The 27,752-nt window shown below is 43.4% G+C and overlaps 1 protein-coding gene across 1 annotated transcript; it reads left to right on the forward strand.

Moving 5' to 3' along the window:
- Window positions 1–27,500, forward strand: fam168b (family with sequence similarity 168 member B). The gene is made up of 7 exons (XM_083778633.1): window positions 1–233; window positions 5,643–5,738; window positions 7,092–7,163; window positions 12,318–12,463; window positions 16,454–16,724; window positions 23,518–23,645; window positions 27,283–27,500. Exons 2-6 carry the CDS (start codon window positions 5,669–5,671, stop codon window positions 23,628–23,630), a joined length of 672 nt encoding a protein of 223 aa, XP_083634759.1. The 5' UTR covers window positions 1–233; window positions 5,643–5,668; the 3' UTR covers window positions 23,631–23,645; window positions 27,283–27,500.
- The last annotated feature ends 252 nt before the right edge of the window (window positions 27,501–27,752 follow it).

The raw sequence follows: 27,752 nt of genomic DNA on the forward strand, positions 1-27,752 counted from the left end.
CACACACACACACACACACACACACACACTGTCTTTCTGGAGTAGGAGGGAGGGAGGAGGCGCACACAACAAAACACTCCATCTTTTATTTTTTTTACACTTTCCTTTACAGATCGGCGGAGCCGTGCTATAACGGCCACAACACACACACACACACACACACACACACACACACACACACACACACACTCTCTGCTTCAATACAGAGCAGCCAGCAGGACACAAACTCAACGGTACGTGCTCTGTGTAGTGTGTGTAGTGTGTGTGATGTGTAGTGTGTGTGGACTGTGTGTGTGTTCTGTGTGTGTGTGTGTGTGTGTGTGTGTGTGTACTATGTTGTGTGTGTGTGTGTGTGTGTGTGTGTGTGTGTGTGTGTGTGTGTTTGCATTGTGTATGTCTCTCAGAGAGTGGAGGAAGGGGGAGGAGTGTGTGTTTTGTGTTATTGCAGCAGCATATTAGGGGAAGGGGGGGCTCGCGTGGGGGGGGGGGGGTGGTATTACAGCTTGGGCTGCATACATCCCATAGCCCGGAGGGGTGGTGGGTCGGTCGTCGTGTGCTTTGATTGGCTAGCACAGCTGGCTGCGCTTCCCTTGTAAAAGCAGTGGGGTTTTTCAACCAGTGGTCCAAGGGACCACCGGTGGTCCTTGATGGATGGGGGTTCCAATCCAGGTGGTCCCCATATACAGCTAAATGATGGAGAGTTGGTAACCAAATGGACCCTTATTAGATCTTTAACTAATAATAATAATAATGTAACTCAAGAGTTACATTATTGTTGAACATCTGGCATTACATAATTTAATAATGACAAGAAGTCTACACGACTATCTCTCCTATGGTACCAACGTCAATACGGCATGGAATTGTGGGTCTGAGAGACAGTGGGCTGTATTTTGCGTGTCTTAACCCATTCTGACCTGAGATCAGATTCATACCAGGTTTCCGCCGGACACACACTGGTCTGATGAACCCATTCTGACCTGAGATCAGATTCTAAAAAAATGTCAGTCGCTCTTCGATTTTTCAAAAATAGCAGACCTACAAGCTCGTATCGCGCCACTCGGTGGCGCGATACGCTTGTAGATCTGCTATTTTTCAATAGCTAAAGCATAACATGATGCTGACACCAAAATGGGTGCCCGGTCAGAATGGGTTAAAGGGATTGTGACATTTAAAAAAAAGGTTTTGGAATTGTTCTTGTTTTTTTTAGGTTTTCTAATCTCAATTGCACCCAAAAAACATGAACTTTTAACATTCAGTAGATTTTCTGTGATCTGGGGTTTTCTGGCTCAAACAGGTGCTCTGATTTGCCGGCAGTAAGTGACATCACTTACTGCAAATCCCATATATGTCAATGGGATTTGCCAGCAGATGTCACTGTTTCACTGTGTGGCCTGTTTTCATTGTAGCTCAAAAGGGTTCCAAAAAACCCCAAAGAAAACTTCAGACCACAGAAAATCCACTGAATGTTCAAAGTTCAGGTTTTTTGGGTGTAATTGAGGTCATAAAAACTAAAAGACACACACAAAAACTAAAAGAAAAAAGAATAATAAATGAAAATGAATGTCATAAAACCTTTAAGTACCAGGTCTTATTCCCTAACTTGAGTAAACTAGCAGACCTGGAGGCATGACCAATGCTCTTTGGCCACTCAGAATAGCCAAATGGCATTGATCACGCCTCCAGGTCTTTAGTTTACTCAAGTATAGGGAATAAGACCTGGTACTTATAAGACACGCAAAATACAGCCCTAAACCTCATCAAATGGTTCCTTGGCTCAAATACCCAATAAATAATAACGGGCCTTGATATGAAAAGGGTTGAAATTAAACCACTGCTGTAAAGATATTATTATTTAGCATTTTGCCCCAGAAGAAAAGGGGGTTTAGTTTTTTGACAGCAAATTCTGATTTAGTTGTAGTGTTTTTATTTATTTTATTTTAGGGGTGATATCCCAGAGTTGAGGGTTTGTGCCTACATGTATGTATGTATGTTTGTAGGCACATATATTGACACGGGTCAATATAGTTTTATTTATTCGCAATAAAAACATTATAGGTCTACAGAAAATAAATTATAAAAAAATATGTGCAGGGATCTCACCTAATGAACAAGTTTAGTCCTGAGAACTGCTTCCACAAATGTATTCTAAATCATGACAGTTTTCAGAGAATCCTATGTTTTTATGTCAGTGGTGCTCAAAGTTTTTCATATATATATATATATATATATATATATATATATATATATGCTGTTCCAGGGACCTCCTCCCAGAAGCAAAGATTTGAGTTAAAAACGTTCGCTCTGAAATAATATATATTTTCACGATTTTTCAAAAATAGCAGATCTACAAGCTTGTAGATCTGCTATTTTTCAATAGCTAAAAGTACAGTATAACACAATTGCTTAACCCATTCTGACCTGAGATCAGATTAAAAAAATGTCTATTACATCCTGACAGTTTCATTATTAACCCATTCTGACCTGAGATCAGATTTAAAAAAAATGTCAGTCGTTCTTCGATTTTTCAAAAATAGCAGACCTACAAGCTCGTAGCGCGCCACTCGGTGGCGCGCTATGAGCTTGTAGATCTGCTATTTTTCAATAGCTAAAGCATAACATGATGCCGACACAAAAATGGGTGCCCGGTCAGAATGGGTTAAAACACCAAAAGGGGTTCCTGTCTGTTCAGAATTGGCTTTTTAAACATATTAATCAAACCTTTGTATCAACTCAAGGCCAATCCAAACAAATGCATACAGACAGACAGTGGTGCCTGGGTGTATATCGGAGCAAAAGATCAGCAGTTGTCATGACGACCAATAGTCAAATCACAGCAGAGCGTTCCTCGTGGCAATGGGATGCTGCTGCTGCTGCTGTGACTGGCTGCCCCCCCCCCCCCCCCCCCGGCCTGTTGACAGTAGACAGACTGTACTGTCCCATCACCAATGATCAATGTCACGGACGTCGTAGCGTACGGCATGGCATGTCACTCACATGAGGCTGTATAGTCCTTTTATTGCTAATGCTATGATTCATAATGTATGCAATATACGGAATGATGCACAATAACACAAACGTCACCAGAGACGAGAGATGTGAAATCACCGTATCTTTAGCCCGCCTGAGCTATGGCTTAAAAGGCTTGTGTTGTGGTACAGACTATAGTCCAGCAATGATTTGTACTTGTAATAGGTTATTATATTAATAACCGTTTTTGACATCAAAGGTCTATTATATATATATTCAGCATTTGAGCCCTGCACGGACCACCATTTGATGACATTTAGCCTCTCAGACCCATCTGAGCCACGGAACCACCGTTTGATGACATTTAGCCTCTCGGACCCATTTGAGCCACGGAACCACCGTTTGATGACATTTAGCCTCTCGGACCCATTTGAGCCACGGAACCACCGTTTGATGACATTTAGCCTCTCGGACCCATTTGAGCCACGGAACCACCGTTTGATGACATTTAGCCTCTCGGACCCATTTGAGCCACGGAACCACCATTTGATGACATTTAGCCTCTCAGACCCATTTGAGCCACGGAACTACCGTTTGATTACATTTAGCCTCTCGGACCCATTTGTGCCACGGAACCACCGTTTGATGACATTTAGCCTCTCAGACCCATTTGAGCCACGGAACCACCGTTTGATGACATTTAGCCTCTCAGACCCATCTGAGCCACGGACCACCATTTGATGACATTTAGCCTCTCAGACCCATTTGAGCCACAGAACCACCGTTTGATGACATTTAGCCTCTCGGACCCATTTGAGCCACGGAACCACCGTTTGATGACATTTAGCCTCTCAGACCCATTTGAGCCACGGAACCACCGTTTGATTACATTTAGCCTCTCGGACCCATTTGAGCCACGGACCACCATTTGATGACATTTAGCCTCTCAGACCCATTTGAGCCACGGAACCACCGTTTGATGACATTTAGCCTCTCAGACCCATTTGAGCCACGGAACCACCGTTTGATGACATTTAGCCCCTCAGACCCATTTGAGCCACAGAACCACCGTTTGATGACATTTAGCCTCTCGGACCCATTTGAGCCACGGAACCACCATTTGATGACATTTAGCCCCTCAGACCCGCCAAGACTTGGAATGTTTTGTTGTCGTTAGTTAAGATTTTGTCCACAACTCCATTCTGTATTGATGTTGGTACCATTAGAGACTAGAGAGATAACAGGCAGACGTTGATCAAAAAATATACAGACCCCCTTTCCACCGGTTGGTTCCCAATGGGAACCGGTTCAGTTCTTTTCCACCGGTTGGTTCCCAATGGGAACCAGTTCAGTTCTTTTCCACCGGTTGGTTCCCAATGGGAACCAGTTCAGTTCTGTTCCACCGGTTGGTTCCCAATGGGAACCAGTTCAGTTCTGTTCCACTGGTTGGTTCCCAATGGGAACCGGTTCAGTTCTTTTGGGTTCTTAGTCCATGAGCCAGAGCTCCATAATTGGTGGGAAAAACTAGACCTATATTAAATTGTTTATAGGATCGATACAAGTACATTAATACATGATAACTCTTCCACAGTATAGTATCATATTTTCAATAATTTTGCATATTTTCCTACATAATGCCTCATTTGCATATTTAAAAATGTAAAAATGTATAATACAATAAATCATTGTCTTCTTGTAAGTACTCAATTTGGGAAATTTCATGGTGATAATATTAATAATCTAATATAGGTATGGTTTTGCCCACTCGATTCATTAACGTTTCAATTTTGGAGCTCTGGCTCATGGACTAAGAACCACAAAGAACTGAACCGGTTCCCATTGGGAACCAACCGGTGGAAAAGGGGCCTCTGTGTAGACTTGTGTGTAAATTAAGTAATGCAGATGTTAAACAAAGCTTGCTTCTGATTCTTTATGACTATTATTCCTCTGTATTTGATGTATTACCATGTGTTGTTCTTGCTTACTGTAAATCGCTCAGGATTACGAGCGTCTGATAAATGCTCATATTGTTAATTGTCCTGGAGGAAAAAACAACAACCTAGCAGCAGTCGTAGAAAATAAAACAGAGGTCCTGGTCAAATAGAAAACAGTTGATTTGCAGCTCCTAGTCATTTGCCAGAACTTTAACCCATTTTGACCTGGGCACGATTCTACAAAATGTCTTCTAAATGACAGTTTTCTGGAAAAAAAAACCTATGTTCCTATATCAGTGGGTGCTCAACCTTTTTCATGTCAAGGACCCCCAGAATTATCAGAATTTGGCCACGGACCCCCATCTAAAGATATGTTGTTCCAGGGACCCCCCCCCCAGAAGCAAAGATTTGAGTTAAAGGCGTTCGCTGTGAAAGAATATACATTTAAAGATTTGCGCCACATTTTCAAGATTTTAAAAAAATGGCAGACCTACAAGCTCGTAGCCCGCGCTATATGAGCTTGTAGATCTTCTATTTTTCAATAGCTAAAGTATAACGTAATGCTTAAAACGCCAAAAGGGGTTCCCACCCCCAAAATGGGTTAATGTAAGTAGTATGAAGTAGTGTAAGATTTCTGGATATTTAGAAAACATTAACCTCGATATATTATATAATACAATATTAATAATATATCTCATTTGTTCTGTTCTGTTCTGTTCTGTGCTCTTTTAACTGCAGCTTCTTGCGAGCGTGCCGACGCCATTATGAATCCTGCCTACAGCCCCACACCAACAGGGCTCCCCTATGCCAACCAGAAGGGTGCACTCTACCCAGGTACTGTGTGTGTGTGTGTGTGTGTGTGTGTGTGTGTGTGTGTGTGTGTGTGTGTGTGTGTGTGAGAGAAATGTCAAGCTTGGCTAGCCATTTAGAACTGTGTGCTCGTGTGTGAGAGAGAGAGAGAGATTCAGGGCTGTATTTTGCGTGTCTTAACCCATTTTGGGTGTTAGCATCATGTCGTGCTTTAGCTATTGAAAAATAGCAGATCTACAAGCTCATAGCGCGCCACCGAGTGGCGCGCTACGAGCTTGTAGGTCTGCTATTTTTGAAAAATCGAAGAGCGACTGACATTTTTAGAATCTGATCTCGGGTCAGAATGGGTTAAGTACCAGGTCTTATTCCCTAACTTGAGTAAACTAAAGACCTGGAGGCGTGATCAATGCTCTTTGGCCACTCATAGAATAGCCAAAGGGCATTGATCCACGCCTCCAGGTCTTTAGTTTACTCAAGTTATAGGTAATAAGACCTGGTACTTAAGACACGCAAAATACAGCCCTCAGTGTCATAATAGTTGAGGGAGGGCGAGGTGAATTTACCGTCCCATGGTCCGACCGGTCGACCCATGAGCCACTGGCCGACCCGGTCACCTCCCTCCTCCCGGAATCGTTTTCTGTTTTCGAACGACAAGCTGACAGTTTCCGTGCCGGGAATGGATTACTCCAGGTTAATGTCGCTGCCATATCGGACATACGCGCCTTTTGTTTTATGTGTTTAATCCGACGTAATGTAAAAAATCACACACGTGTGAACTGAGTGGTGCAATTCCCCCCCCCCTCTCTCTCTCTCACTCTCTCTCATTAGAGTCACTACCCCTCTCACTGTTTCTGGCGCCCCCTACTGCTATTATTAAGTCACATACTCATGCTCACACAGACAGACACACACACAAACAAACAAACAAGTACAAGGACATTGCAAGCTGGTTGTAGGAGTGGTTTGCACCACTCAAAAATAAATAGAAAATCCTTCTTCGCCGCGGAGATAGAGAGTAGATGCATTTGTTTTGACGATGAAACCGGAAATCGGCACATGCTGTGGGCTGCTAGGGCTTCTGGGAAATTGAGGCCAATGCAAACGAATGGGGTTCAACGCCTCATGGAGGAGGGTCCTGTGCTGCGTCTTCCGGGTGTACCAAGATGGCGGGTGGTGCGCTCGTTCATAACAAACAGAGGAAGCTTTTTTCGCGGATTAAAAGCCCAAATAATTCAGCGTATGCTCTAAAGGTAATACAACAATCTCGGCAGTGAAGGGGGGTTGATTAAAAGTCTGGTAAATCGTTTTCAGCAGTCAAACTGTTAAAACGGATGTGATTAATTAAATCATTGTCCATATTTTCTCCCTGGACTGCAGGGTTCCCCATGGGCTTTGCGCCGGCATACCCCGCCAACATGTACCCAGGGGCCAACCCGGCCTTCCCTACAGGTAAGCACCAGTGTTGTTTTCGTCGACTAAAACTAAGACGAAAGATGTTCGTCGACTACCTTTTTTCACTGACTAAAACTAAATAAAGACAAATCCATGATGACTAAAACTAAGACTAAATATACTGACAATTTCGTCAACAAATAAAAACTAGACTAAAATGTTAGGAAGGGACTAGTGGACAAGAGATCCAGTTTTATGCTGGGTTGCATGCTGAAAATAGCAGATATACAATCTCACAACGTGTCGCGCTGCGACGCGTTGTGAGATTGTATATCTTACATTACAACGACATCAAGGCCTGTCAAAACACATTCTAGTCGACTAAATCAACTGTAGATTTAGTCGACTAAAATCGTATGACATTTAGTCGACTAAAACTAGACTAAACACTAGAACATTCCAGGTGACTAAAATGTGACTAAAACTAAGTGAAACTATTCAAGAGACTATGACTGAAACTAAAATAGAAATTTGCTGCCAAGGGTAGAGTAGAGTTTATTCATTTTGGTCATTATAACAAATCAATACACAGTGCCTGCTTTTTTTTTGTTTTTGCAAAAGAAACATTGAACAAAAAGGTGTAGGCTGAAGCCTATAGGCTTATAGTGCCTACCCCTCTAACAGATAAATGGCTTTCATAGGTAAAATAATACAACAAAGCAAACAGAAGGGGGGGGGGGGGAACAAGAAAACAAAACAAAAACAAACAAACATAACATAAAACAAAGACAGACAGGACAATACTGTTAACAGGAAGAAGACAAAAAAAAAGAACAAAAACGACAAAACTAAACACAAAGCGAGAAAACAAAACATCATCATAAACACTTGCCTCCCTACACTGACTAAAACTAAGACGAAAAATGTTCGTCGACTACCTATTTCCACTGAAGAAAACTAAATGGAAACTAAATGAAAACTGTGCTATGGCGACTAAAGCTAAGACTAAATATACCGACAATTTCGTCAACAAATAAAAACTAGACTAAAATGTTAGGAAGGGACTAGTGGACAAGAGGTACTAGTGGACAAGAGGTCCAGTATATGTCATTTTACACTTGGTTGCATGCTGAAAATAGCAGATCTAGATGTAGATCGGCTATTTTCAGCAAGTGTAAAATAAGTCATTATGACGGCAACAAGGCCCGACTAAATCACCTGTAGATTTAGTCGACTAAAATCTTATGACATTTAGTCGCCTAAAACTAGACTAACACTAAGACATTCCAGGTGACTAAAATGTGACTAAAACTAAATGAAGTTTCAGTCCAAAGACTATGACTAAAACTAAAATAGAAATTTGCTGCCAAAAACAACACTGGTCTGTTGAGAACTCACCTTTTTAGACGGGCCTTTCCATAGCCTGGCCTGGTTAAATGTTGATTGCTTATTTTTTTAACCCATTCTGACCGGGCACCCATTTTGGTATTGGCATCATGTTATGCTTTAGCTATTGAAAAATAGCAGATCTACAAGCTCATATCGCGCCACCGAGTGGCGCGATACGAGCTTGTAGGTCTGCTATTTTTGAAAAATCGAAGAGCGACTGACATTTTTAGAATCTGATCTCGGGTCAGAATGGGTTCATCAGACCAGTGTGTGTCCGGCGGAAACCTCGTATGAATCTGATCTCGGGTCAGAATGGGTTAACTGTATTTTGTCTTACTTTATGAGTGATTTAGTTCTTGATTTGTCTTATTGACTTGTTTTACTTTTGTTGTTGTTAACCCATTTTTGTGCGGGAACCCCTTTTGGTGTTTTAACTAAGCATTATGTTATAATAATAATAATAATAAGCTTTATTTGTGTTTACTTTACTTTCACACAGGGTTGCAGTTCAAAGTGCTTCACAGGCAGGATATACATCAAATGCTTTACAGTTAGGTCAAAGGTCATATAGGTTATATCAAACACGATACAAGACAAGACCGTGAATGTGCATGACATCAGACATCGAGATAAAAATAGGCATGAGAAGGTCCAGCATTTAAGATATTTGTTAAATGGACACTTATACATATATGTTAATGACGTTTAGAAGCTTTAGAACACTTCTCCTGGGGGTCTTTATGTGTGTAATATGTGGTTTTAGATATTTTAGATTGTAGCAGTGAGCCCAGTGTCTCTGATGTCATGGACACTGGGCTCACTACCTTCCTGGACTACAATTCCCATAATTCTTTGGTGCACTGCTCCTCCTTGTGTATAGGGGGAGAGCTGTCTTACTGAGACAACATGTAGTCCAGGAAGGAAGTGAGCCCAGTGTCCATGACATCAGAGACACTGGGCTCACTGCTACAATCTAAAAGATCTAAAACCACATATTACACACATAAAGACCCCCAGGAAAGTGTTCTAAAGCTTCTAAACGTCATTAACATATATTTTTTTGCAAAAAGGGTGAAGTGTCCCTTTTAAGAGAAAAATATATAATCGAATAATAATAAAATACATTTATTTGAAGCCTCAATAAAGTGCTACGGCAGGGTGGAGATCGAAGGCTAATCTGAAGAGGTGTGTTTTTTTAGTTTGTGTTTGAATATGTTGGTGGATAAAACGAGAATGCTGCCTCTCCCTATTTTCTTTCGTGGTTTTTCTTTTCTTTTGTGGTTTAGTAAACCTGCTGTTGAGGATCTTTTTTTTTTTTTAATATATATATATATATTTTATCCCACGATTTTGTAACCCATTTTTCACCCCTGTGTCAATCATCTAATGTGATCCTGGGCTCTACACACCCTCCGCCAACCTAGTCCCCATATATGGGGGACAAAGGGGAGAGCAACGGACTTGAACTCATGCTTCCTTCATGCCTGAGTGTCCCAAGTTGCTCCTTTTACACCTGACAGGGGGGAGTTTCCCTGGTTGGATGTCGTAGCGCGTGGCAGGAACACGTTATTCCAACCAGTTCCTTTCCCCTCCATCAGGCGCCCCGGCTGGCCAGGGGGAGGCAGTTTAGAGACCAGGATTACTGCATGTTTTTTGTGAGGGTACCTACCCTAGGGGACACGGGGAGAACATGTGAGGGTACCTACCCTAGGGGACACGGGGAGAACATGCAAACTCCACTCCTGTTGAGTATCTTAGTGTTCTGGATGGAGTGTATGATGGTAGGAGATCTGTTATGTATGCAGGGCCTTGGCTGTTGAGTGCTTTGTAAACTATAAGTAGTACCTTTAAAATCTATTCTCTGGGAGACTGGAAGCCAGTGGAGGGTGTGTAATACTGGTGTGATGTGTTCTCTTTTCTTTGTTTTCGTTAATAATCTATAGCAGCAGAGTTTTGTATGAGTTGTAGTCTGTTTACAGTAAGGGCATTTTATCAGGTATTTGACTAATCTGGGAACTAAATCGGTACCAAGAAATGTCTTCACCAATGTGTTTCTAAATGTGTCTAATAACATGTACTAAAAGTTTGAAATTCAACTCCTGTGGGAAATTGAGTTATTAGCATAATATGTGACCATATACCCATAACATCCTATATAAGGCCAAAAAGTCCAAATTTAATCATTCTTTCAGTAGCATGTGACATATGAAACGAGGGGGTTTTCATGATTCTGAATCCATTCCAAGCATTAGTTTTGCACAAAAAACACTCCTTGGGAGGAAAACGGCCATAGCCGTCATCACAAACGTGATGAGGTCAGCACATTTGGTGCAAGTGGATATGGCCTAAATTAGCCCAAGGAGTGTTTTTTTGTGCAAAACGAATGCTTGGAATGGATTCAGAATCATGAAAACACCCTAGTTTTTTTTTATACGACTTTTTGGCCTTATATAGGATGTTATGGGTATGGTCACATATTATGCTAATAACTCAATTTCCCACAGGAGTTGAATTTCAAACTTTTAGTACATGTTATTAGACACATTTAGAAACACATTGGTGAAGACATTTCTTGTTAACGATTTAGTTCCCAGATTTTTCATAGATTTCTCTTACTATTATGGCCATTTTTGGTAATCCTGTGTTGCAGTCATCTAGGCGACTATAGTGACAAAAGCGTGGATGTTTTTTTTTTCAGCATCTGGTTGTGTTAGGAAGGGTAGTAACTTGGCTATATTTCTGAGATGGAAAAAAAATGCAATTTTGGTTATTTTTGTTGATGTGTGGGATGTGAAGTTGAGGTCTGAATCTATGATTACTCCGAGGCTGGTTACTTGTGGTTTAAACCCATTCTGACCGGGCACCCATTTTGGTGTCGGCATCATGTTATGCTTTAGCTATTGAAAAATAGCAGATCTACAAGCTCATATCGCGCCACCGAGTGGCGCGATACGAGCTTGTAGGTCTGCTATTTTTTTGAAAAATCGAAGAACGACTGACATTTTTAGAAACTGATCTCAGGTCAGAATGGGTTAATCAGACCAGTGTGTGTCCAGTGGAAACCTCGTGTGAATCTGATCTCAGGTCAGAATGGTTTAAACCCACGCTTGCTAGATGTCCTAGACAGAGTTCATCACCTGATCTCTTTTTAGCTTGGGGCCTACCAGTAGCACCTCTGTTTTATTTCCGTTTAGTTTGAATAGGTTTGTGCTCATCCACTCGGACGACTGCTATTGAAAAATAGCAGATCTACAAATCTCGTACGAGCCTGTAGGTCTGCGGCACAAATCTTTGAATATATATTCTTTCAGAGCGAATGTTTTATTTATTTATTTTGACGTCGTGGGGCCTAAATGGGTTACTTTGTGACTGTAATTGTCAGTGAAAGGTGCTCTATGAATAAACTTTACTTACTTACTTACTTCTCGACCGCGGTCGAAAAATGATGATGATCATTAACCCATTTTGGGTCGGAACCCCTTTTGGTGTCGGCATCATGTTACGCTTTAGCTATTTAAAAATAGCAGATCTACAAGCTCATAGCGCGCCACCGAGTGGCGCGCTACGAGCTTGTAGGTCTGCTATTTTTGAAAAGTCGACAGAACGACCGACTGACATAGAAACATAGCTTTTTGCAGAAAACCGTCAGGATGTAGAAGAACATTTTTTTGAATCGTTCCCAGGTCAAAATGGGTTAAATAGCGGCATGGGGACCCCCTGGAACTCCCTTAGGGGGGGGGGGGGGGGTTCCCGGGACCCCCACTTTAGGAGTGTACACTTATTTGATCTCTGCCCTCCCTCCCTCCCTCCCTCCCTGTGCAGGCTACGCTCCCGGCGCGCCCTTCAAGATGTCCTGCTCTCCCAACGCGGGGAACCTCCCCCCCTACGCCTCGTCCCCTAACCCCTACCAGACGGCCATCTACCCGCTGAGGAGCGCCTTCCCCCACCAACAGAACCCCTACGCCCAGGTCAGTACCCCTCTGAGGAGCGCCTTCCCCCACCAACAGAACCCCTACGCCCAGGTCAGTACCCCTCTGAGGAGTGCCTTCCCCCACCAACAGAACCCCTACGCCCAGGTCAGTACCCCTCTGAGGAGTGCCTTCCCCCACCAACAGAACCCCTACGCCCAGGTCAGTACCCTCCTGAGGAGCGCCTTCCCCCACCAACAGAACCCCTACGCCCAGGTCAGTACCCTCCTGAGGAGCGCCTTCCCCCACCAACAGAACCCCTACGCCCAGGTCAGTACCCTGCCGAGGAGCGCCTTCCCCCCACCAACAGAACCCCTACGCCCAGGTCAGTACACTCTGAGGAGCGCCTTCCCCCACCAACAGAACCCCTACGCCCAGGTCAGTACCCCCTCTGAGGAGCGCCTTCCCCCACCAACAGAACCCCTACGCCCAGGTCAGTACCCCTCTGAGGAGCGCCTTCCCCCACCAACAGAACCCCTACGCCCAGGTCAGTGTGTACACGGGCCGTACGTACGCGCACCGAGAAACGCCGCGAGAGTCGACGCTTTGATTAGTGTCGCGTAGCTATAGACCACGATTCCACAATTACAATTTACAATTTAGGCATTTAGCAGACGCTCTTAATCCAGAGCGACTTACATTAAGCAAGAACAAGAAAGCATGGGAATACATCACATAAAAAAGCATTTATCATGAAACATGCGTAAGCTAAGAACGTAACAGTGGAATATCTATATAATGAAACTATACATATATATACTACTATGCTATACATAATTATGTACTATGGCGTGCTATGACTACATACAATGCAATTATAGTGCTGTCTACACATAACCTGCTATAAGTCTGTATCAAATGCTATCTAAGTCTACAGAAATGCTATCTAAGGGGGTGGGGTAAGTGATATGGGCCGTGATGGAGTCTGAAAAGTTGGGTTTTCAGACTACGGCGGAAGATTGGGAGTGATGCTGCAGTTCTGACTGCAATGGGAAGTGCATTCCCACAGTTTTGGAGCCAGAAGGGAGAAGAGTTTGGGAACGTGTGGAGCGTTGTCGTCCCGGCGTTTTTAGTGAGGGTACTTCCAGCTTCCCCGCGTTGGCTGATCTGAGTGCGCGGGAGGGTTTGTAGGGTTCGATCATACTTGCAAGATATGGGGGAGCCATACCTTTGGTTGCTTTGAATGCCAGCATCAGAGTTTTGTATTCTGTGCGGGCAGCGACCGGGAGACAGTGGAGGGAGCGGAGCAGGGGGGAGACATGTGACAATGCTTTAAGGCGGGCCTTGATGCCGTCGTAATGGAGGATTTTACACATGCTGAAAATAGCCGATCTACAAGCTCACAACGCGTCGTACTGCGACGCGTTGCGAGTTACAGCATGCAACCAAGTGGAAAATTACTTTTTCTGGATCTCTTGTCCACTATAGTCCCTCCCTTCCTATAACATTTTAGTCTAGTTTTTATGTGTTGACGAAATTGTCAGTATATTTAGTCATCGTAGCTTAGTTTTCATTTATTTTCTATTTGGTTTTCCTCAGTGGAAAAGAAAATGTAGTCGACGAACATTTTTCGTCTTAGTTTTAGTCGACGGAAACACCACTGCAGTGTGCCTGCATGTATATAACCCTCTGTCTCTCTCTCTCTGTCTCTCTCTCTGTCTCTCTCTCTCTCTCTCTCTCTCTCTCTCTCTCTCTCTCTCTCTCTGTCTCTCTCTGTCTCAATTTTCATTTTTTCATTTCATTTTCAAAAGGCTTTATTGGCATGATAAATATGTTCTACATTGCCAAAGCGTACATACAACAAAACAAAAGTCAACAAACATCCCAACAATAATGAACAACAAGCAATACAGTTAACAATGAAAATAAATTAACAAACATAAACATGACAGCAACTTAATGACCCTGTTCAGACAGATATACCTGTCTCTGCTGTCCACTGTCTGTCCCTCAGACAGATATACCTGTCTCTACTGTCCACTGTCTGTCCCTCAGACAGATATACCTGTCTCTGCTGTCCACTGGCTGTCCCTCAGACAGATATACCTGTCTCTGCTGTCCACTGTCTGTCCCTCAGACAGATATACCTGTCTCTGCTGTCCACTGTCTGTCCCTCAGACAGATATACCTGTCTCTGCTGTCCACTGGCTGTCCCTCAGACAGATATACCTGTCTCTACTGTCCACTGTCTGTCCCTCAGACAGATATACCTGTCTCTGCTGTCCACTGTCTGTCCCTCAGACAGATATACCTGTCTCTGCTGTCCACTGTCTGTCCCTCAGACAGATATACCTGTCTCTGCTGTCCACTGGCTGTCCCTCAGACAGATATACCTGTCTCTGCTGTCCACTGTCTGTCCCTCAGACAGATATACCTGTCTCTGCTGTCCACTGTCTGTCCCTCAGACAGATATACCTGTCTCTTCTGTCCACTGTCTGTCCCTCAGACAGATATACCTGTCTCTTCTGTCCACTGTCTGTCCCTCAGACAGATATACCTGTCTCTACTGTCCACTGTCTGTCCCTCAGACAGATATACCTGTCTCTACTGTCCACTGTCTGTCCCTCAGACAGATATACCTGTCTCTACTGTCCACTGGCTGTCCCTCAGACAGATATACCTGTCTCTACTGTCCACTGGCTGTCCCTCAGACAGATATACCTGTCTCTTCTGTCCACTGTCTGTCCCTCAGACAGATATACCTGTCTCTTCTGTCCACTGGCTGTCCCTCAGACAGATATACCTGTCTCTTCTGTCCACTGTCTGTCCCTCAGTTGATGACAACTCCACACGTATTTTGCTGCCAAAACTGTGCATTTGGACTGTTCTCCCAGAACATAATTGGAGTGATGAGTTATTAGTAATGGTGGATTCAAATTCTTTATATTTTTCCTTAAATTTAGGGAAGAACGATTCTCTGTTGTCCTTATACTTGTCGCATTGTAATTGTAACACAAAGTGTAGCTCTGTCTCCAGCTCCCCTTGAGAGCAGAGTGAACACAGTCTGTCTTCTCTGGGCAGCCACTTCTGTCTGTGTCTGTGTCAGTTCTGTCTGTGTCTGCCTGTTTCTACTGCCAGGCGGTGGTCGCTGAGTCTGTACATAATAGTCAACATCTTCCTCAGTTTTGGATCAGTAACGGTGGTCGGGTCATTTGCCACTGTGTATTCTCGGGTTGAGGGCCAAATAGCATTCTGATTTACTTTGGGTCAGTGTTGTTCTTGGCAGCAAATTTCTATTTAAGTTTTAGTCGTTGTCTCTTGAATAGTTTTCACTTAGTTTTAGTCACATTTTAGCCGCCTGGAATGTTCTAGTGTTTAGTCCAGTTTTAGTCGACTACATGTCATACGATTTTAGTCGACTACATCTACAGTTGACTTAGTCGACTAAAATGTGTTTTGACAGGCCTTGATGTCGTTGTAATGACATATGTTACACTGTGGTTGCATGCTGAAAATAGCAGATATTCAATCTCACTGCGACGCGTTGTGAGATTGTAGATCTGCTATTTTCAGCATGCAACCCAGCATAAAACTGGATCTCTTGTCCACTATAGTCCCTTCCTAACATTTTAGTCTAGTTTTTATTTGTCGACGAAATTGTCAGTATATTTAGCCTTAGTTTTAGTCACCATAGATTCGTTTTTATTTAGTTTTAGTCAGTGAAAAAAGGTAGTCGACGAACATTCTTCGTCTTAGTTTTAGTCGACGAAAACGACGCTGCTTTGGGTTTTTGTTGTGTTTTTCCAATATGTCTCTCTCTCTCTCTCTCTCTCTCTCTCTCTCTCTCTCTCTCTCTCTCTCTCTCTCTCTCCCTCTCTCTCTCTCCAGGCCCTGCTAGCATCTATAGTATGATGATGATATGTCTCTCTCTCTCTCTCTCTCTCTCTCTCTCTCTCTCTCTCTCTCTCCAGGCCCTGCTAGCATCTATAGTATGATGATAATATGTCTCTCTCTCTCTCTCTCTCTCTCTCTCCCCCTCTCTATCTCCAGGCGCTGCTAGCGTCGCATCAACAGGCGGCGTACTTCACGCAGCCCCTCTACGCGGCCGCGGCGGCCGCCCCGCCCCCCCACGTCATCCACCACACGACGGTGGTGCAGCCCAACGGGATGCCCCACGGCGCCGCCGCCGTGCCCATGTATGCCCCCCCCCACCACCACCACCACCCCCACCACCCCCACCACCACCACATGCACCAGAGGGGGGGAGGGGGGGGCATCACCATGGGCATGGTGGCCGGGACCACCATGGCCATGTCCGCCGGTGAGTGGTACCTTTTTTTACTTTATTTGTTAGCATTGGTGTTAGCATCATGCTATGCTTTAGCTATTTGAAAAACAGCAGATCTACAAGCTCGTAGCGCGCCACCGAGTGGCGCGCTACGAGCTTGTAGGTCTGCTGTTTTTGAAAAATCATGAACATGTCACCATGGGCATGGTGGCCGGTGAGTGGCACCTTTTTTTTTTTTACTTTATTTGTTTATTTTGGACAAGGACAATGCATGTTAACCCATTCTGACCTGAGATCAGATTCATACGGAGGTTTCCACTGGACACACACTGGTCTGATGAACCCATTCTGACCTGAGATCAGATTCTAGAAAATGTCACAGTCGTTCTTCGATTTTTCAAAAAAATAGCAGACCTGTGAGCTTGTAGATCTGCTATTTTTCAACAGCTAAAGCACGACATGATGCTAACACCAAAATGGGTTCCCGTTCAGAATGGGTTAACCCATTCTGACCTGAGATCAGATTCATACGGAGGTTTCCACTGGACACACACTGGTCTGATGAACCCATTCTGACCTGAGATCAGATTCTAGAAAATGTCACAGTCGTTCTTCGATTTTTCAAAAAAATAGCAGACCTACAAGCTCGCAGCGCGCCACTCGGTGGCGCGCTGTGAGCTTGTAGATCTGCTATTTTTCAACAGCTAAAGCATAAGATGATGCTGACACCAAAATGGGTTCCCGTTCAGAATGGGTTAGACACATTTACTGCTACCATTCATTGAGAAATTAGGACCTAATTCACGCCAGCATTTTTTTTTTAATTTGAGCTCTTATTTTGAATAGCCGACATTTTGCCTCGACCGGAAGTGGGCTTATATCCCGGCCAGCTTTACGTTTGCCAAGGCAACCTTTGTTTACATGATCAATCTATGCCGTTGCAAATTTAGACCTTCACAGCGTCGGCTCTGTGCCGTCAAAGAAACGCTGTTTTGACCAAAAAATGCCATCTGGGAACAAGGAATAGGAGATACAGGCGATTGAAAGAAACGGATAGAATGGATTCTCATGGCGACGACGATCTAAGATGAACGATCCTGTGCTGTGCTAACAACACAGCTATAGCTAACCGGCTAACGTGAGTAGCATTATGGGTCGCTCGATCGAATGCACTATAAAAGCGCAATTGCCGAAGGGCTTCGGCAATGGCGGTGAACGTAAAAACACCGGATATAGCACAGTTGTTAATTTTCATCCGCAGTCCTCACAGGAAACACAAGACGGAAAAAACAGACAGTCAAAACAGTGGAATACATTTACATTTACATTAAGGGAACACGGCATGAAAAATAAATACACCTAAAATAACTAAAAGCACATGTTTGTGTTTGTCTTAGTTGAAGGATTCCCATCACCAGTTCAAACAAAGCCACTGGTCGAATCGACATGCCTTTCACCTCATTTCATCTTCGTCTTAGAAAATGGGCAATCGTAATGGACAGAATTAAAATTATGAAGATGGAAGAAATGGAGAGAGATTGACCCATTCTGAACGGGAACCCATTTTGGTGTTGGCATCACGTTGTGCTTTAGCTATTGAAAAATAGCAGATCTACAAGCTCGTAGCGCGCCACCGAGTGGCGCGCTACGAGCTTGTAGGTCTGCTATTTATTTTTTTATCGAAGAACGACTGACATTTTTAGAATCTGATCTCAGGTCAGAATGGGTTAATCAGACCAGTGTGTGTCCAGTGGAAACCTCGTATGAATCTGATCTCAGGTCAGAATGGTACAGTACAAAAATGGGGAGAACCTTTCAGTCGGCACCATGACCTGTATTGGCTGTGATATCGGAGGTAAATTGGAGAAATTGTAAACCAGCCTGTCTAGACAAACAAACACACACACACACACACACACACACACACACACTAAGGCTGTCCCCAAACATTCAAGGTTCGAATGTTCGCTCGTTAGGGTTGGCACTCGAATCTTAATTAATGGGCTTGAACCATTCGTTTTTTTTATTTAATTTTAATTAAAAAATATATATATTTATTAATTATTTTTTATTTTATTTTCCTTTTTTATTAACTTGAAAATATATCTCGGCGAGAATGCGATGTGAACGTGTAAAAAAAAGTAAGTTTCTAGTGCATTCCTGTCAGAAGTTATGATTTTTTAAAGAAATCTCTCCTTGTTCTGCTGTGCACATTAATTTGGTGATTGGAGACTGACGCATCTCTCTCTCTCTCTCTCTCACACACACACACACACACACACACACACACACACACACACACACACACACACACACACACACACACACACACACACACACACACGCCAGCATGATCGCTGATAGGGGGAACTGTTCTTACCAGTAGCAGCCATAATATATTAGCATATGCTCTCTAGCATGATAGCATCACAAAAGGAGTGAACTCTGATCATTGTTAAGCAAAACTGTCACGGAGGATCTGCTTTTTCCCTGTGCCCACTTCTTCTGAAGCCGCATTCATACACAGGTGGAACAAATTAACGAGGAACAGCTAACGAGCAACGCGCAGATCAGCTGTTTTCGTGGTGTGTGTGTGTGTTGTGAGAGACGAGAGAGATTTATAAAGAGCGGGGGAGACGCGCTGATATCTCAATGGTTATTTTTTTCATTAATTAGAAAAGTGTGTGTGTGTGTGTGTGTGTGTGTGTGTGTGTGTGTGTGTGTGTGTGTGTGTGTGTGTGTGTGTGTGTGTGTGTGTGTGTGTGTGTGTGTGTGTGTGTGTGTGTGTGTGTGTGTGTGTGTGTGTTGGAAGGGACGAGAGAAGAGCGGGGGAGACGCGCTGTGCGCTCTGATCCAGACGGTTATTTTTTAATTAATTAAAAACAAATGGTCCGAATGTTCACTCGGAAATTCCTGCCGAAGTTCGAGTCCTAAAATAAGGGCTAGGGTACAGCCTTAACACACACACACACACACACACACACACAGTGAAGGGGGGGGGGGGGGGGGACCACCATGGCCATGGTGTCATGGAGTCTGCGCTGATTTGGGGACTGCCATGGTTTTCACCAGAGGAGAAAAACCCTGGTTGGACGTAGCGTGTGGAAGGAACACGTTATTCCAACCAGTTCCTTTCCCCTCTAATTGTCGGTATTGCGTACTATTTGCATTGTATTTGTCGGTATTCCCTGCTATTTGCATTGTATTTGTCGGTATTGCGTACCCATTGTATCTGTCGGTATTGCGTACCCATTGTATTTGTCGGTATTGCGTACTCATTGTATTTGTCGGTATTGCGTACTCATTGTATTTGTCGGTATTGCGTACTCATTGTATTTGTCGGTATTGCGTACTCATTGTATTTGTCGGTATTGCGTACTCATTGTATTTGTCGGTATTGCGTACCTATTGTATTTGTCGGTATTGCGTACTCATTGTATTTGTCGGTATTGCGTACCTATTGTATTTGTCGGTATTGCGTACTCATTGTATCTGTCAGTATTGCGTACTCATTGTATTTGTCGGTATTGCGTACCTATTGTATTTGTCGGTATTGCGTACTCATTGTATTTGTCGGTATTGCGTACTCATTGTATTTGTCGGTATTGCATACTCATTGTATTTGTCGGTATTGCGTACTCATTGTATTTGACAGTATTGCGTACTATTTGCATTGTATTTGTCGGTATTGCGTACTATTTGCATTGTATTTGTCGGTATTGCGTACTATTTGCATTGTATTTGTCGGTATTGCGTACTATTTGCATTGTATCTGTCGGTATTGCGTACCCATTGTATTTGTCGGTATTGCGTACTCATTGTATCTGTCGGTATTGCGTACTCATTGTATTTGTCGGTATTGCGTACCCATTGTATTTGTCGGTATTGCGTACTCATTGTATTTGTCAGTATTGCGTACCCATTGTATTTGTCGGTATTGCGTACCTATTGTGTTTGTCGGTATTGCGTACCCATTGTATTTGTCGGTATTGCGTACCTATTGTATTTGTCGGTATTGCGTACTCATTGTATTTGTCGGTATTGCGTACCTATTGTATCTGTCGGTATTGCGTACCTATTGTATCTGTCGGTATTGCGTACCTATTGTATTTGTCGGTATTGCGTACCCATTGTATTTGTCGGTATTGCGTACCTATTGTATTTGTCGGTATTGCGTACTCATTGTATTTGTCGGTATTGCGTACCCATTGTATTTGTCGGTATTGCGTACCTATTGTATTTGTCGGTATTGCGTACCCATTGTATCTGTCGGTATTGCGTACCTATTGTATTTGTCGGTATTGCGTACCTATTGTATTTGTCGGTATTGCGTACCCATTGTATTTGTCGGTATTGCGTACCTATTGTATTTGTCGGTATGTGTGTGTGTGTGTGTGTGTGTGTGTGTGTGTGTGTGTGTGTGTGTGTGTGTGTGTGTGTTGGAAGGGATGAGAGAAGAGCGGGGGAGACGCGCTGTGCGCTCTGATCCAGACGGTTATTTTTTAATTAATTAAAAACAAATGGTCCGAATGTTCACTCGGAAATTCCTGCCGAAGTTCGAGTCCTAAAATAAGGGCTAGGGTACAGCCTTAACACACACACACACACACACACACACACAGTGAAGGGGGGGGGGGGGGGGGGGGACCACCATGGCCATGGTGTCATGGAGTCTGCGCTGATTTGGGGACTGCCATGGTTTTCACCAGAGGAGAAAAACCCTGGTTGGACGTAGCGTGTGGAAGGAACACGTTATTCCAACCAGTTCCTTTCCCCTCTAATTGTCGGTATTGCGTACTATTTGCATTGTATTTGTCGGTATTCCCTGCTATTTGCATTGTATTTGTCGGTATTGCGTACCCATTGTATCTGTCGGTATTGCGTACCCATTGTATTTGTCGGTATTGCGTACTCATTGTATTTGTCGGTATTGCGTACTCATTGTATTTGTCGGTATTGCGTACTCATTGTATTTGTCGGTATTGCGTACTCATTGTATTTGTCGGTATTGCGTACCTATTGTATTTGTCGGTATTGCGTACCCATTGTATTTGTCGGTATTGCGTACTCATTGTATCTGTCGGTATTGCGTACCCATTGTATCTGTCGGTATTGCGTACCTATTGTATTTGTCGGTATTGCGTACCTATTGTATCTGTCGGTATTGCGTACCTATTGTATTTGTCGGTATTGCGTACCCATTGTATTTGTCGGTATTGCGTACCTATTGTATCTGTCGGTATTGCGTACCTATTGTATTTGTCGGTATTGCGTACTCATTGTATCTGTCGGTATTGCGTACTCATTGTATCTGTCGGTATTGCGTACTCATTGTATTTGTCGGTATTGCGTACCTATTGTATCTGTCGGTATTGCGTACTGATTGTATCTGTCGGTATTGCGTACTCATTGTATTTGTCGGTATTGCGTACTCATTGTATATGTCGGTATTGCGTACCCATTGTATTTGTCTGTATTGCATACTCATTGTATTTGTCGGTATTGCGTACCTATTGTATCTGTCGGTATTGCGTACTCATTGTATATGTCGGTATTGCGTACTCATTGTATCTGTCGGTATTGCGTACTCATTGTATCTGTCGGTATTGCGTACCCATTGTATTTGTCGGTATTGCGTACTCATTGTATTTGTCGGTATTGCGTACTCATTGTATTTGTCGGTATTGCGTACCCATTGTATTTGTCGGTATTGCATAATCATTGTATTTGTCGGTATTGCGTACTCATTGTATTTGTCGGTATTGCGTACTCATTGTATTTGTCGGTATTGCGTACCTATTGTATTTGTCGATAGTGCGTACCTATTGTATTTGTCGGTATTGCGTACTCATTGTATTTGTCGGTATTGCGTACCTATTGTATCTGTCGGTATTGCGTACCTATTGTATTTGTCGGTATTGCGTACCTATTGTATTTGTCGGTATTGCGTACCCATTGTATTTGTCGGTATTGCGTACCTATTGTATTTGTCGGTATTGCGTACCCATTGTATCTGTCGGTATTGCGTACCTATTGTATCTGTCGGTATTGCGTACCTATTGTATTTGTCGGTATTGCGTACCCATTGTATCTGTCGGTATTGCGTACCTATTGTATCTGTCGGTATTACGTACCCATTGTATCTGTCGGTATTGCGTACCTATTGTATTTGTCGGTATTGCGTACCTATTGTATTTGTCGGTATTGCGTACCCATTGTATCTGTCGGTATTGCGTACCTATTGTATTTGTCGGTATTGCGTACCTATTGTATCTGTCGGTATTGCGTACCCATTGTATCTGTCGGTATTGCGTACCTATTGTATCTGTCGGTATTGCGTACCCATTGTATCTGTCGGTATTGCGTACCTATTGTATTTGTCGGTATTGCGTACCCATTGTATTTGTCGGTATTGCGTACCCATTGTATTTGTCGGTATTGCGTACCTATTGTTTTTGTCGGTATTGCGTACCCATTGTATCTGTCGGTATTGCGTACCCATTGTATTTGTCGGTATTGCGTACCTATTGTATTTGTCGGTATTGCGTACCCATTGTATCTGTCGGTATTGCGTACCCATTGTATCTGTCGGTATTGCGTACCCATTGTATCTGTCGGTATTGCGTACCCATTGTATTGCGTACCTATTGTATTCGTCGGTATTGCGTACTATTTGCATTGTATTTGTCGGTATTGTGTACTATTTGCATTGTATTCATCGGTATTGTGTACTATTTGCATTGTATTTGTCGGTATTGCGTACTATTTGCATTGTATTTGTCGGTATTGCGTACTGATTGTATTCGTCGTGACTCCTCCCCCTCAGGAACCCTGCTGACGACTCATTCGCCGGCCCCCGTCTCCCCTCACCCGGTCACGATGCCCACATATCGCCCCCCGGGCACGCCCACCTACAGTTATGTGCCCCCGCAGTGGTGAACACCGGGCAGGCTGGTGAGTACTGTTTTTTTACCTACCACCGGTAGCCAAAAAAATTTTTGAACCCATTAACCCATTCTGACCTGAGATCAGATTCATACGAGGTTTCCACTGGACACACGCACACTGGTCTGATTTAACCCATTCTGACCTGAGATCAGATTCTATAAAAAATGTCAGCCGTTCTTCGATTTAAAAAAAAATAGCAGACCTACAAGCTCGTAGCGCGCCACTCGGTGGCGCGCTACGAGCTTGTAGATCTGCTATTTTTCAATGGCTAAAGCATAACATGAGGCTAACGCCAAAATGGGTTCCCGTTCAGAATGGGGTAATGATATTATTACCAGGGCTGCACACAACGTTTTTGGTCTAGTACTGGTCGCCGGATGGATAAAAGAGGGATGAATAACTTATAGCAAAACGATATTTATTGGATGAGTGTAAGAGTCAATGGAGGGTATTGCAACTCTAGATTTAGCCCTAGAATGGCTCTTGTTGTAGATTCATCCCATTATTTAAAAATATCTAAATTTGCTAAAATCTAGGTCCGTGTGTGTGGTCCAGCCCTATGGAAATACATATTCTAATAAAAACAACTTCATACTTCCTAAGGATAATATGAGCATCAAAACAATATTTAGATTTTTTTATTATTTTGTATATAAATAACCTAATCTACTGAGCTTGCAGATCAGCTATTTTGTTTAAAACATGTGACACATCGTACGGCGAAGCATACATCCGGCTTCCCTTGTGTTTTTAGCTGAAGCGACGTACGTAGTCAGACAGTCAGACACACATGGCTCCTCGGTGCAAAAATAAACAGTGTACACTACCCGACGTTACGATAATAAGGGACAGTACAGTATGGCGAGACACAGTGTTCATGTTGGGCAGCAGCAGTGCCAGTCCGCAATGCTTTAAAGGTTTTATGACATTCATTTATTTTTCTCTTTCTTTTTTCTTTTAGGTTTTATGACCTCAATTACACCCCAAAAAAACCTGAACTTTGAACATTCAGTGGATTTTCTGTGGTCTGAAGTTTTCTTTGGGGTTTTTTGGAAGCCTTTTGAGCTACAATGAAAACAGGCAACACAGTGAAAACAGTGACATCTGCTGGCAAATCCCATTGACATATATGGGATTTGCAGTAAGTGATGTCACTTACTGCCGGCAAAATCAGAGCACCTGTTTGAGCCAGAAAACCCCAGATCACAGAAAGTCTACTGAATGTTAAAAGTTCATGTTTTTTTGGGTGCAATTGAGATTAGAAAACCTAAAAAAAAACAAGAACAATTCCAAAACCTTTTTTTTTATGTCACAATCCCTTTAACCCATTCTGACCTGAGATCAGATTCTAAAAATGTCTTCTACATCCTGACAGTTTTCTGAAAAAGCTATGTTTCTAAGTCAGTCGTTCTTCGGTTTTTCAAAAAATAGCAGACCTACAAGCTCGTAGCGCGCCACTCGGTGGCGCGCTATGAGCTTGTAGATCTGCTATTTTTCAATGGCTAAAGCATAACATAATGCTAACACCAAAAGGGGTTCCCGCGCAAAATGGGTTAAACTCTTCCCACTCCACGATGTCGGAACTAAAACCTCAGTAGGCTACCCGTAAAAAGTCGGTGGCCGGTGCCTATAGGCTGTGAGAGACGGCATCGCACACGAGCCAACCACGCTGCTCCAGCACCCCGGAAAACAAACGCAAGCACAGCGGCGAATGGGAAGAGTGCAAAAAAGCGTCCAAAGCATGCCCTGGGGACTACAGTATAGCTTTGCTATCTGAAACGGAGAAGACGAAACTATTTGTGTCAGGTTTTCTCAGTGGTAAAACTCCTGTCCAGTGTCCTCCTGCTGTCAACCGCCCTCCTCCCAGCTCCCAGCAGAGAAAGCAGCATGGAATCCTCCCCCCTTTTGAGTAAGGACGCGCTAGCCTGGTTAATAAACCAGACTAATATCGCACGGACCGCGGGATATTAGTCTGGGGAGGCTCAGCTTGGATTTCATTTCCAGGGGGGGGGGGCGGGTTGAAACATTTTCTCTTTGACGCAATTGGTCAGAGCTACTGTCAGTCAAAGGTCTCAAGCGTTGAAAGTCACGTTACCAAAGTCCGCCCATATTGCATACCGTGTCCCGATTGGCCGCCCCATTTCTCTGGTGTAGGAAACGGGCGTATATACAATTGAGCCTCTCCAGACCGTAATCCGCCCGGCAGGCAATTTTTTTTTGTTGCCAACGGCTGATTCGGTCTGGTTTATTAACCAGGCTAAGGACGCGCTGTGATTGGCCCACAATGGCCAGTGCACTTGTGCAAGACGTGCTTGTGTATTGGGCCACTGGCCAGTAAGCCACTTTGAGTGGCAGTCGGTTGGAAAATGCTCTCGCCACAGAATTGACTACCAGTATTCTGGCCATAAATAATCATTCTGGGTCCGGCCCCCGGCTGTTGGTATACGCAGAAGCGCTTCCCGGCGCCTGATTGACAGCGCATTTTGAATTTTGACGACGCATGCGCGCTGCTGGCGCACCGCTTATGTGCAGCCCTGATTATTACACCTGTAATCATTGGGATGTGAATGAATGGCCTTTTCTCTCTCTCTCTCTCTCTCTCTCTCTCTCTCTGTCTCTCTCTCTCCTTCTCTCTCTCTCTCTCTCTCTCTCTCTCTCTCTCTCTGTCTCTCTCTCTCCTTCTCTCTCTCTCTCTCTCTCTCTCTCTCTCTCTCTCTCTCTCTCTCTCTCTCTCTCTCTCCCCCCCCCCCCCCCCCCCCCCCCCCTCAGGTCTTATGCAGGCATTATGCTATACTTTAGCTATTGAAAAATAGCAGATCTACAAGCTCATAGCGCGCCACTCTACGAGCTCTGCTATTTTTGAAAAGTCGTGAAAATGTGCCTCAAATCTTTGAATATTCTTTTCACGGAGGTCGAAAAAAATGTTTTTTTTTTTTTCAATTTCGACGTCAGGCCTAAATGGGTTAACCCTCTAAGACCCAGCGTTGCTTTTTAGCAACAATTTTATTTTATTTAATTACAAAATGATTATTTATTTTTCTGTTCTTTTTACACCTAAACGTCACCAGTGATGTTCATTGCAATGCCATTTCAATGCCATTGGTCATGATATTTGCATATAAATACCCCCCCCCACAGAGGCTGAAATTCACACAAATTAAAAATGTCTGGACTCTGTGCAATTTTGAATTTTTTTTAACCTAAGACTTTTGACCTTTACCCTAATAAAAGTAGGTACAATAATTGTAATATATGTTTTTTGTGATCATTAGAATGTCTAGAACATGTTTTATTCATTATTGTGAAAGATATCCCCAAAATGTAAATTATGAATTTATTATATTATTATATAATTATTATAAATTTTTCATCAAACTTTTTTTTTTTAACATATTTTTTTAGTCTTAGTCCTAGTAGTACAAAGTAATAGTAAGGTTGAAATCTATTTTTTGCACGTAGAAATGAATGCGGGTGTTGGAGGGTTTAATGATATTATTCCACCTGTACTCATTGGGATGAATGAATGGATGTTCCCCTCTCTCTCTCCCTCTCTCTCTCCCTCTCTCTCTCTCTCTCTCTCTCTCCCTCCCCCTCTCTCTCCCCCTCTCTCTCTCTCTCTCTCTCTCTCTCTCTCTCTCCTCAGGTCAGGCGACGGTAGACACTACATTCACACTAAACTACAGTCCAGTGTTATCGTCGTGTTTTCCTGTTTTTTTTACACACTTCGGGGGTGGTGTCGACCGGCCCTCTGACCTCTGACCCCCAGACGCTGTCCGGCCTCTGGTTGCACTTCCTTCCAGCATAATGTGAATTTATTCTGAAGCCCAACCGAACCACGTAGAAAAGAGGCCAGTCTCGGAACCAAGAGGAGGGTTGAAATAGACCACTCTAGACCCCCCCCCCCAATGCCCCCCCCTCCCCAATGCCCCCCTCCCATTAACCCATTCTGAACGGGAACCCATTTTGGTGTCAGCATCATGTTATGCTTTAGCTATTGAAAAATAGCAGATCTACAAGCTCATAGCTTGAGCTTGTAGGTCTGCTATTTTTGAAAAAAATCGAAGAACAACTGACATTTTTTAGAATCAGATCTCAGGTCAGAATGGGTTCATC

Source organism: Protomyctophum parallelum (genome assembly GCF_964188405.1).
Source record: "Protomyctophum parallelum genome assembly, chromosome: 12".
NCBI classification, from domain to species: Eukaryota; Metazoa; Chordata; class Actinopteri; order Myctophiformes; family Myctophidae; genus Protomyctophum; species Protomyctophum parallelum.

Bases quoted from the DNA above. Each gene is read 5' to 3' on its own strand.
- fam168b (XM_083778633.1), top strand. From the start codon at position 5,669: ATGAATCCTGCCTACAGCCCCACACCAACAGGGCTCCCCTATGCCAAC. The intron at 12,464-16,453 runs GTCAGTACCCCT...CTCTATCTCCAG, and splicing joins AACAGAACCCCTACGCCCAG to GCGCTGCTAGCGTCGCATCA. The intron at 16,725-23,517 runs GTGAGTGGTACC...CCTCCCCCTCAG, and splicing joins CACCATGGCCATGTCCGCCG to GAACCCTGCTGACGACTCAT.